At 48.2% G+C, this 12,726-nt stretch overlaps 1 protein-coding gene across 4 annotated transcripts in view; it reads right to left on the bottom strand.

Annotated features, from left to right (window-relative positions):
- BCL7C (BAF chromatin remodeling complex subunit BCL7C) overlaps positions 1-12,726 on the bottom strand; it is a 49,428-nt gene that overhangs the window by 34,861 nt on the left and 1,841 nt on the right. For 3 of the 4 annotated variants that reach the window (XM_067706114.1, XM_067706111.1, XM_067706112.1), the window contains one exon: positions 11,369-11,454. In XM_067706114.1, the coding sequence (XP_067562215.1) occupies positions 11,369-11,454 (86 nt within the window). Of the gene's footprint in view, positions 1-10,618; positions 10,815-11,368; positions 11,455-12,726 lie in introns of those variants that run through there. The other variant, XM_067706113.1, reaches the window with a different exon arrangement.

The raw sequence follows: 12,726 nt of genomic DNA, 5'->3' as shown, positions 1-12,726 counted from the left end.
CTTAGTTGTGGTATGCGAACTCTTAGTTGCAGTATGCATGTGGAATCTAGTTCCCTGACCATGGACTGAACCCAGGGCCCCTGCATTGGGAGTGCAGAGTCTTAACCACTGCACCACCAGCGAAGTCCCTATACCTGTTTCTTCATCAGTAAAATGATGCACTTCCTCTTACGAACTGTTAGGAGATTGAATTGGAATAATAGGGTGTTTTTCCAACTATGTCCTGTAAAGCCTCAAATCAGACAACCTAGTGTTTTCAAAACTTCATTCACATCCCATGTTCCCAGGCTTCAGACACCTGTACACCATCTCTACTATTTGCTTAATCTTGTCCTTTAAAAATATCAACTTTTAAAATGGAAAAACATGTATTCAAGAAGGAAACTTTATATCACTACCATAAACAGGAAGTACCTATCACTTACCCTAGAATAGTAAAAAATAAATACAACAAAATCAAAACGATGGTATTCAATTCTCGCTTGCGATGGTTATAGCCCAAAGCTCTGAGCCCAAGGCCTGGACTTTGTTTAAAAAAGAGATTATCTCAGTCATAAAAGGCCACTTATGGCTGTATATGAAATGTCCAGAATAGGCAAGTCTACAGAGACAGAAAGTAGATTAGTGATAGTCTAGGGCTGGAGGAGAATGGGGATGACTGCTAATGGGTATGGTTTGAGGGTGATGAAAATGTTCTAAAGTTGACTGTGGTGATAGCTGCACAACTCTTTGAATAAAGAACCACTAGATTGTACACTTTAAATGGGTGAATTGTATGGTATATGAATGATCTCTCAATAAAAGTTGTTAGTAAAAAGAGAAAATGGTTAAATCTTATTTTTTTTCTCCTTGAGGTAAATGAAAGGATGCAAAGATACCTGAACCAGGACCACTATTATTTAACTTAACCAGGTCGGCGAGCATCCCTCGCTCCCCATCATCTCCCTGTGGCAAGCTTTTACCCCCTTATGAAAGGATTCAGTCATAAGCACTCAATGTTAGCTAATATTCCCCCAAACAGATCTGCCAGTCAAGTTGCACAAACCTGGTTTATAACCCTCGCTACTCACCCACTGTCCTGCATCATGACTGTGGAGAAAATCGTCCTGAACCTCACTTTTCTTACTTGTAAAATGTGGACATCTCCCGAGGTATGTATGCACCGCTCCTGACACAGACTAAGCTCTCAATAGTGGCTCTCATCATAAACGTCCTTAAACTCTTGGAGCAGCAGCGCTAGGAATCAAGGGATGTGGTTTTGAACTATGCCTCTGCCCGGACTAGATACACTGGTGGAAAGCTTGTCTTTGCCATTCCAAAGTCACATTCTCTTACTGGGCCTCGGTTTCCTGGACTGTATAATGGGGAGACAGTGGATTCCCAGAGGCAAGTAAATAAAAGAAACTGACTGTGATCGGCTAGTCCCGGGATCCTCACGCCGGCATTACAGCCGGGGAGACAAAGGCCCAGAGGGTCCAGATGCTGCCCACGGTCAAAAATGCTGGTCAGGAACTCGGGGGAAGGGGACACGTCCGCAGGTCCCGGCCTAGGTGACCCTGATCTGCTGCTGTAGAGCAGACACAACCTCGGCGGCACTGTCCCCCGCCCGCGCCCCGCAGCCCTGGGAAAAATCGTGTCCGGAGCGCCCGTACCGGAAGTCCGCCGCGGCCTCTCTAGGACCCGAGCTGGGCGCTCGGTGCCCTTAACGCTTGATTCGCCGCGGGGCGCCCTCCCCGCGCTCGGCCGTTTCCGAGGCGCACTGCCCTCCTTTGTTTCCAGGAACCTTCACCAAAGGCAGGAAGGGGAGCCGGATCTGTGGGTCCAATTTTACAGACAAGGTGACTGAAGTCACACGGCAGCTGTACCAGAGCCCTGGCGCCCCATTTAGGGCTGTTTTCATTGATCCCAACCGACTCTCTCTGGCTCCCTCACAATATCTTACAATAGATACAGTAAAACCTCAGCTGGGGTTATAATCGATTACAACAGACTTTTACTTTCGTTTCTTTAGCACTGCATTTCCCAGAGTGCCTGTAGTCCTACCGGTGATTTTAAAAATTAAAGATTGGAAATATTATTCGCTTCACAAAAATTTGGTTTACATACAGTTTCTCCGTGCGTGATCTGCACTTGGTTCACTCTGCTCCTGACACGGGTCAAAGATAGATGAGGAAAAGATAAAAATATATATATATATATATATAATATAAGTCCCCTAAATACAAACCAGTTCCATCCCGAGAGCATGTTCCTAAGTCCAATTTGTTCCTATGTCCAAGAAAGCGAGCCTAGGTACCCCAACTAACACAATTGGCTATATAGTACTGTACTGTAATAGGTTAATAATACTTTTCACACAAATAATACATAACAAACACAAAAAATAAAACAATTTTACAGTACAGTACCTTGAAAAGTACAGCAGTGCACTACAACAGCTGGCATACGGGGGCTGGTATCAAGTGAACAGGCAAGAAGAGTTACTGACTGGAAGAGGGAGAAGAGGTGGGAGATGGTAGAGCTGAAGGATCGTCAGCAATAGGAGACGGAAGGCAAGCTTCAATTTCACTCATGCCTAACGTTGATGGCACAGGTTCTGGTTCCTTGCTGGATTCAATTATATCAACCCTCCTGAAAAAACGATCCAGTGATGTCTGGGTAGTAACTCTTTTTTCCTTGTTGTAGATGACATGGTAGCACTGGATTGCATGCTGAACGGCTGCTGCAACCTTCGTGTACTGTTCTACGTTCAGGTCCTGTGCCTCAAAAACTAACAGTGCCTCCTCAAATAAAGAAAATCCCCTTGCCATTTCCTGCATCGTGAATCTCTTCGGTTCTTCAGTTATCTCTTCTTCCTCTTGTCTCTCTTCGTCCTTCCTCTGGGCCTCCAATTCCATCAGGTCTTCATTAGTACAGTACGTGCCTTCATCAATGATTGCTTGAAGTGTTTCAGGAAACTCCCGGGCAGCTACCGTATCTGCACTCGCTGCCTCACCACTTCCTTTTACGTTTTGAAGGTTGGCTCTAGCCTGGAACCGATGAAACCAGCCGGCATTAAACAATGCACCCTCTGATTCTTCGCTGTGTTTCTTCTTCGAGTCTTCATAAAGGGTTTTAGCTTTCTCTTGAATCAGCATTAAGCTGAGCGGGACTCGACGCTGACGCTGATGCTGATTCTGCACCCACACTCTGAGAAGTTTCTCCATCTCCTCCATCACTTTTCCACGCTTCTTCGATACTATTGTCGACATCTTCGGCACAGCAGACTTCACATGTTCCATGATCTTGTCCTTGTTCTTTAGAATTGTGCTGATGGTTGAACGATTCATGCTATAAGAACGAGTGACATCTACCATCTTTTCACCTCTCTCCACTCTCTCAATTATTATTATTTTTTTTATTTTTATTTTTTTGCAGTACGCGGGCCTCTCACTGCTGTGGCCTCTCCCGTTGCAGAGCACAGGCTCCGGACGCGCAGGCTCAGCGGCCATGGCTCACGGGCCCGGCCGCTCCGTGGCATGTGGGATCTTCCCGGACCAGGGCACGAACCCGTGTCCCCTGCATCGGCAGGCGGACTCTCAACCACTGCGCCACCAGGGAAGCCCTATTTTCACTTTTGTTTCCATCATTACAGCTTGGCGCTTCTTAGCAGTACCAGCTACAACACCACTGCTTTTACACTTGCTTCCAGACATCCTGGGCTTGAAATAAAGATACTGTACTACTGTACCCTATACAATACTGTACAGTAAAGTACACAAAAGCACAACCACTTGTAGAGGATGCACACAGGTGACAATGTACGCCAGACACGTGAACTAATTTACGTGACTGGACGTGCGAACGCAATTCGCATCTTTGAAAGTTCACAACTTGAAGGTTCGTATGTAGGAGACTTACTGTATATGGAAAAGATAATATTGGCTTCATGTTTCAGATGAGGCAACTAAGGTCTAGACAGGGAAATGACTTTCCCAAGATCACACAGTTAGTACAAATCAATTGAATCTGGAATACCTCCATTCCTATTCTGCATCCTGACCCTTCACTACACCACAGTTGCATCCCAGAGCTGACTGGAGGAACAAAGGAGGGGACAGGCAGAAGAGCCATTGCCAACAGATGAATATAAGGGAATGGAAAGTAAGTTATTGTGCTCTGCCCTTTCACTTGCCCTGTGTGGGGACCTGGGGGTCACCAACCAGTCACAGCCCTGCCTTCAACGGATGTGGGGAGTCTACCCGTTACTGAGTATGCCTATTCCAGATACACCTTCTGAAACTGGGCAAACACCACAGGATGGGTTTGGGGACCCACTCAGCCCACTGTGAGAAGGACCTAAGCTAAAACTCAGTGGATCATCTGACCTCAGTGAGGTTTTGGGTCTCCAGGAGAAGAGAGAGCTGAATGCTATAGTAGAAATGTAACAGGAAAAGGAGTAGGATTTGCCAGTGGAGAAAGGGAGGTGGTCTTTCATTCATTTATCACTAACAAACGCCTACTACTTACCAGTCACTACAGGAGGCCCTGCAACAGAGATGAACAACGTGGCCTTACTCTAGCAGGGGAAAGTGACACGTCAAGTGAAAGAGGAAGTACGGTGACTAACCCAGAACGTGACCTAGTTTGAGGATCACGGGACCTTTCTGAAGGAGGTGAGATCTAAGCCAAGGCCTGAAAGATGAGTAGGCATCAGCCAGGAAGAAAGAGAAAGGGAGGAAGGGAAGGGTTTCCCAGGCAGACGGAGCAGCAAGGGCTAAGATGGCAACTAGCTTTGGCCAGCTTTGGTGTGTTTGAAGTTCCGTGGGTTAGATGGTAGAGAGCTCAGGGGGGAGGAGGGAGAGAGGAGGGCAGAGGCCAAACTGAGCAACTGAGCAGGGCCTGGTCTGCCATGATAAGGAGTTTGGCGCAAGAACTGCATGGGCAAAGGCAGGTGGGAAAGGGCACCATGAGGCCCATGTGGCAGGAAGGCAGGAAGCGAGGTGAGCATCCTGGAAGAAGAGGCTGAGGAGGTGAGCGGGGACCAGGCTGGAGAGCTCAGACATTAGCCTGCAGGCCATGCAAATGAACACGAACGAGAAGAGCAAGACATGGAGGGGTGGTGGGGACTCTAGGGGCTGGAGAGCACATGCTCCATCGCCAAGGGCAGCCAGCGCCCACACCCCTAGGTAATGACCATGCTTCGTAGCAGACTCAATGTCTCAGAACTTCTGCTTTGTCAAAGGTAGCCGGGAGGCCAGATTTTTGTATGAAATCACTTAATTTTAAGTATTGGCAACACATTCAACACCAGGTAAGCCAATCAAATCATACCCATAGGCCAGTGAGTCCCAAACTTTGCAGGATATGAGCGTCACCTGTGGAGCCAATGCCCCAGTCGCATCCTATACCACTGAAAATGTCTGGGGGTAGAAGCCAGACATCAAAATTTCCCAAGTGGTTCCAATATGCAGCAAAGTTTGAGAACCACTGCCATAGGCTGAGTATATCCTTTGGGTTGCCAGGCAAAGCCATGGGGAGCCATGGGAAGTTTTAGAGCAAGGGAGCAGCAGACCAGTTTGGAGTTTAAGGAAAATCAATTCTTAGAAGGAAGGAAGTGTAGTCTGGAGTGAGAAAGGGCCTGGGAGCCTAGGGGCAGTGGTGGGATCCCAGTTTGCCGAGAACTGAGGGATTCCCGGGAATGGAACTTGAAGGGCTAACATGGGGAAAGTCCTGGGCAAACCAGAATGCTTGGTCACCCTAGATCCTACCTCTGATATCGTTCTGTCTCCCCAGATTTCTGGGGGACTGATGCGAGGAGAGGAGAGAAGACCACAACAGGAAGCTGAGGTTTGAAAGGTCCCTGAGAAAAGGCTATCCATCTCCCTGGGATGTACTCATCCAGGGCTGAGCCCTAGGCCTGACAGGCTTGTGCGGGGAAACAGAAACAGGCAGAGAACTTGGACCCATCTGCTCTCCACCCAGCAGAGCAATCCTAGTCAAAGACAAGTATACGGCATCTAACCCAGCGATAGAAAGGAACAAACTACTGATCCAAGCAACAGAGTGGGTGACTCTCAGAAACATTATGCTGAGTGAAAGGACATGGATGCAAAGGAGCACATACATTCCATGCATGCGAAGTTCAACAACAGGTTAACCTAATCAAAACCAAAATCAGAACAGTGCTGTCTCTAGGGAGCTGGGGACAGGGAAGGGGCAACAGGAGACTTTCCGGGGGGGGGGGGATAGTGATATAGTTGATAAGGGCTTGCATCATGCAAATTATATATTTGTTGAAACTCACTGGATCACAGTTAACACCTGTGCATTTTGCTATATGAATAGTTTTGCTATATGAATACTATATGAATAGTTTTTCTTTTTACAGGAAAAGAAAAACCTATAAATAAATACTGGACTCTAGTGAAAAATGTGCATGCCGAAGTGTAGAGAGGAAAGTATACCACTGTCTGCAACTTATTTTGAAGTGTATCAAGAAAATAAGAAAGGTTGTTAGATGGATGGATAGGGCTATGTGATAAAGCAAACAGTAAAATGTTATATAGAATCTAGGTGGTAGGTACATCAGTGTTACCTATATAATTCTTCCAATTTTGCTGTAAACTTTAAAACTATAATAAAATATTAAGGGAAAAAGCCCTCTAAGTCTGATCATGTTACTCCTCTGCTCAGACCCCTTCAATAGCTCTTCATCTCACCCAGAACAAAAGCCAAAGTCCTGACAATGGCCTCCAAACAGGATAACCTTACATCCTGGTTATCCCGTTTCACCTGTTATCTGGGGATAATTACTAATACATCCTCTTTTATCCTCAAGGTTTGAATGACAGGTTATGTGCCTGTCCTGCCGCTGAGGCCCTTGCTGACCTGACCTCACTTCCCACCACTCTCTCCCTCCTCCCTCTGCTCCAGAGGCACTGATCTCATTTCCAGGCATGTGCCCCCTCAGGGCCTTTGCACTGGCTGTTCCCTCTTCCTGGAATGCATTTCCCCCAGATATGTGCAAGGATTTCTCCCTCACTTCCTTCAACCTTTTCCTCAAATGTGTCCTCAGTCAGGCCTCCCCTGACCTCCCTATTTAAAATTGCAATCTGCTTTTTCCCCACTTCCCTTACTCTATTTTTTCCACAGTACTTATAACTTTCTACATATAATCTGATTTACTGAAGCTAAGTTCCGTGAAGGCAAGGATATTTTTCCATCTTGTCTATGCTGTATCCCCAGGGCCTAGAACAGTACCCGGCAAACAGTAAGTGCACAATAAATACACGTTGCTATGAATAAAGGAATTCCCCTGCCTTCGTGGAGCTTGCAGTCTGGTGCTGGAGACCGAAGGCAACATCGACCATCACAAGAGAATTCCTGATGCTCTGGAAACGGCAGAAGAGGGGACAGGGGGCACGAGGAGAGGAGAGAAGACCACACCAGGAAGCTGAGGTTTGAAACACAATAAGCCATCTCCCAGATGAAGAGGGACGAGAAGGGCACTCCTGGCTGAGCAAACAGCATGAGCAAAGCCGCAGAGGTGAGGAAAAAAGCAAAGTGTCTGGGGGTGATTATAGGCAGTTCCAAGGGTAGCTGTGCAGGGATGGGAGGAAGAGGCGGAGTGTGGTACCATCCTGCAGGTAATGAGGGGACTGGAGGGTTCTAACCCCGGGCAGCATCATGGGCAGATTCGGGCTTCCGAGACCGCCCAGCTGCTGGGTGGACAATGCATTGCTGATGGGCCAGAGCGAAGCAGGGAAACTCACTGGTGCCTACCAGCAAAACAGTGGGGCCCTAAAGAAAGGGGCAAGTGGGAGGGTTATTTAGGACAAGGACTTAACGGGACAGGGTGACTCACGGGATGTTGACTCTGACTTCTGGGTGCTCCCATCTTAGCCAACTCCTGGGATTGTGGGCCATTTCTGGGGAATCCCAGAGGGGATGCTGGGAACAGGTGGGGAGAAGGGCTAGGCTGAGGATATGTGGGACGTCTCGGTGGAGATGTCGTGAGGCATTTGGCTCTCTGAGCCTGGAGGTAGGGGGCAGAACTGGGAGGCAGAGACTTGGGAACCATTAATTCAAGGAGTAGGTGGGACCTAGCAGGGAAAGTGTTCATGAAAAGAGCTAGGCCAGAGCGAGAGATATTTAAGGGATCGGGAAAAGGAGAGAGTGACATAGGGGAAGAAAGCACTGGAGGCTAGGGCCTGAGAGCCAAGGGTGAAGAATTTCCAAAAAGAGAGTGTGGATGTGGGGAGCGGAAGGGGATGGCATGGCAAGGTGATGGTCAGGGATATGGCTATGGAAGAGGTGGCTTTTAAACCAGGTTACAGAGTAGGCTACAGAAATGGTGAGGGCAGGCTTGGGCTAAGGGACAGCTGCCTGGGGACTGGGGCCTTGGGCTAGGAGAGGGATAGGAATGGGGAAGACTCATACTTCAGCCTTTCAAGCCTACTCAGAAATGACTCTTCCTCCCCAGTCTCACTGGCAGATGAGTCTCTGGCCTCTACCCCTACCCCCTAATATCCTCATCTGTAAAATGGGGTAATAGGAAAAACGGCTGCCATTTGTTGAGCACTTACTATGTACCAAGCCAAGGACTCTCTCTCCATGTATTGCCTCATTTAATCCTCACAATAATCTCACCAGGCTGATGTTACTATTATCCCCATTGTACAGATGAGAAAACTGAGGCACAGAGAGGTTAAGTCACTTGCTCAAGGTCACACAGTGAATGAATGGTGACGCTGAGATTCTAACCCAGAGCCTGAATTCTGGGCCTTAACACTGTACTACTAATCCATACAAAGCACTTTACATTTTACAGAGCACTCTCATCACCACATGAGGTGATTCAGGGGAATAACGAGATGACCCACACACCCTAGAAATGGCTGAGATTTTTACCACATGTGCTGAGGCTGAATAATGGCCCTCCAAAGATGTCCAGGCCTTATCCCCAGAACCTGTGAATATGTTACTTTACATGGCAAAGAAGATTCTGCCGATGTGATGAAATTAACAATCTTGAGCTGGGAAGATTAGCCTAGATTATGCAGGTGGGTCCAATGTAATCACAAGAGTCTTTAATAGAGGGAGGCAGGAGAGTCAGAGAAGCAGATGTGACAATGGAAGCACAGGCAGAAAGGGAGTTTGGACGATGCTATGCTGCTGGATCTGAAGATGGAGGGAGGGGCCATAAGGGATGCAGGTGGTCTGCAGAAGCTGGAAAAAGCAGGCAAACAGATGCTTCCCTACAGTCTCTGGAAGGAACCAGCCCTGTCGACATTTTTACTTTAACCGACTGAGAGTAATTTTGGACTTCTAACCTCCAGAATGCTAAGATAATACATTTGCATTGTTTTAAGCCACTAAAATTGTGGTAATTTGTTAGGCAGCAACAAGAAATGAATGTACCACATCACTGCACACCTGGCTCCCCTGGCCAGCCTGGCTCAAATATTACTACTGAAGCTGCTGGAAACACCCTGAATATTTTTAAAAGTTCTTTAAAGCTTCAATTTGGTCTTCTCTGAACCTCAGTCTCTTCCTTTGTTAAAAATAAAAATAGGAAAAAAAATAAAAATAGGGCTAATACACCTGACTCCGACTCTCTTGCAGGCACAGAGTGAAGGTACCCTTATATTATTTGAAGTTTCCCACAACCCACTGCAGCAGATCAGGCCTAGTTATTGTCCCCATTGCTCAGATGAACAAACTAAGGCTCAGAGAGGGGAAACAGCCAGCATAGAGCCACACAGCTAGCGAGTAACAGAGCCAGGACTTTAACCAGGACTTCTGACTTCAGATATACCACACTGAGGTACATGTCTCAGAGTCATGCTTGTGTGCCACCTACTCAGAGAAGCCTTCCTGGACAGCCTCAGCCCATTCATTAATTCATTCATTCACCCAACAATTGCTATGACTGCTCTATGCCTAGTGTGCTGCTAGGCAAGGCTGGGACCAAGCTCTGCTCTCAGGAGCCTACAGCCTAGTGGATGAGATAGACACACAAACCAACCATCCCCAAACAGCCTGATAAATGCTGAGACAAAGGGAAAGGAGCACACGGGGTTGTAGGAGCCCGAAGGGGAGAAACTCACTGAGCCTGGGGAAGGCTTCCTGGAGAAGGTAGTGACTGAGCCGAAGACAAGCAAGATTCAACCAGAAGTGTGGGCAGGGGCTCCAGTGGAGGAATGGCTAAGCAGAGGCAGGGAGGAACGATGCTGTAGCTTCCTGAGGGCAGGGAATGGGTTGGGTCATCCCAGGCCCCAAAGTCCCTCTGGGCTTCTGTGTTCCTGTGTGTGAATGGGAATCACGGGCCTAGCTGCCCAGAGCTTTGGTAATTGCTGGGCCCAGGGGAGGGCTGAGCAGGAAGAAAAGGGGTCCTGGGATTCCCAGAGCAGGAGGGCTGAAGGAAGGGTCAAAGGTAAGGGGGACAGGACAGGGTGGAGGGAGTGCTGGGGAGGCAGGGTCCTGGCTCAAACCCCTCTTCCATGTCTGACTCAGGGTGTGACTACAGGTAGGTCCTCTCAGAGCCTCAGTGACCCCATCTGAGAAATGGAGCGTGAGACAAAACTGTCTCCAAAGACCCTCCCCAGCCCTGACGGGGAAATGACATGACACAAAATTACAAAAGGGTCTTTATTTGTAAAAAGCCAAAGGGACCCCTGGGGCGACAGGACAGGCAGGCCGGCTTCTCAGGGGTCAGGGGCATTTGGGCAGATGCGCTTGAGTGGGGGGGCGCCCTCCGAGTCCTCTGTATCACCCTGGGCTGCCTCGGGGACAGGTGGCACTGGCTCAAAGACGGGGTAAGCTTCAGGGGCCTGGAGAGGAAGGGTGGACAGGCATGAGCTCCACCCAAACCCAGGAGTGCAGCCTCCTAGCCTATGCCTTCTCGAAAGCCTCCACTCCACTCCCCTCCCGGACCCGGGAGTCTAGCCCAGGGCCAGGGCCCCAGGACGCAGATTAAGTAGGGCTCCGGAAACAACAACAACACCATTTGGGGGAAAGAAGTTGATATTTGATATTTCTCGAAAACGTATCACGGTAGTCCTTGTGGGAAAAGTCAGAAGTTTGTGGGGGACTTTCTTAAGCTAATTACATTCTTAGGATTAAAAAAAAAAAAATACTTGGAGGTGCACCATGATCTTTTCAGGCTTTTAATGGTCTCAAATCAGCCCCAACCCAGCCCGCAGGATTTTGTTTCTAAAACACCCTTTTCTTTTCAGTCCCAAGAACCCAGCCTTATAGCCTTTAGCTGTGTCCAAGGTCTACATTTCCCACCTGGACCTCAAGAGTGCAGCCCCCAAGGCTTTGGCTACCCCAGAGCCCCCATTCCCTCCAAGACCTGGGAGTCCAGCCTCCTGGACACTCTCACCTCAGCCTCCAGCAATTCCGGAACAGGCTCCTCCTTGGTCAGCATTGGAGGTTCATCGGTGCCGCCCGCAGTTATGCCCCCAGGATCTGGAACATGAAATTAACAGGTGTTCCCTGAACAGCTGCTCTGTACCACAGCACAGACCAAGAGGGAAACACACCAATCACATAAGCCCGCGGGCTGTGGGAGCACTGAGTGGGGAGCCAGTCACCTGGCTGCAACCCAGGAAGAAAACACAGGAAGGACATTTAGGTGGGATCTTGACGGGTGAGTAGATTTGATCAGATAGACAAATGGGGAGCTGGAGTACATTTCAGGCAGAGGGAACAGAAGCTTGGCAAGCCCAGATTCTGGGGTTGGACTGCCTGGGTTCGAATCCTGACCCTGGGCAAGTGACTTAATTGCTCTAAGCCTGTTTTCCCCACCTGTAAAATGGAGATGATTACAGTAATTACCACATGAGACTGTTTTAAGAATTAAATGAGATAACACAGGAAAAGTACAGTGCCCTGCACACAGGAAGTGTTCAATAAATGCCAATTATTGTTTTTATATTAGTAAAGGTACACAAGCGTGTGGTATGATCTAGACAACACGGAACACAGGCCCAAGCCATGGTGTTCTTGGAAGGGAACAATGAGGTCAGCAGGGGACAGTTTACGAAGGGCCTGGAGTGCCAGGCTGAGAAGTCAAAGGTCACAGGCAGCCACTGAAGGCTTTGAAGCAGGAAAATGACCTCGTCAACCTTGTGCTCTGGTAGCTGTGTGGGTCCAACTGGAAGACAGGAGACCCAGGAGGCTGGAGCTGGGTGCGGGTGAGAGAGATGACGGAGCCTGGGAAGGCAGACACATTGGGGAGGTGAATCTGACCAGATAGGGGATTGACTCTACGGGAAGAAAGAGGAGCTGAGGAGGACTCATACCCCAGATCCTGGCTCACTGGCTGTGTGAGCTTGGGCAACTTACTGAACCTCTCTGGGTTTCGGTTTCTCATCTATAAATGGAGATCATAACCCTCACAGAGTTGTTGTAAGGATTAAATGAGATAAAACATGGAAAGTGCTTAGAAGGGTGCCTGGCACACAGTAAGAGCTCAATAAGTATTAGCTGTTATTATCTCTTATTATTAATCACTCTTACGATTATCACGATTACTTATTCCTTAGCAAATATTTATTAAGCACCTACTATGTGTTCCATGGTGTTCTGAGGATACAGCAGTGAACAAGATTGATATGGGCCCAACATTCAGGAAGTGACATGAGGTGGGAGTGGCAGAGAAAGATACTTAACTAGTAAAATGCTACATTTACATGAAACCTCAGACAGTGCTAAGTTATCCACAGATGCCAAGAAGCC

This window comes from Pseudorca crassidens, chromosome 15, assembly GCF_039906515.1.
Source record: "Pseudorca crassidens isolate mPseCra1 chromosome 15, mPseCra1.hap1, whole genome shotgun sequence".
NCBI lineage: Eukaryota > Metazoa > Chordata > Mammalia > Artiodactyla > Delphinidae > Pseudorca > Pseudorca crassidens.
The sequence above is the reverse complement of the archived record's forward strand: the minus strand, read 5'-3'. Positions and strand labels throughout refer to the sequence as shown.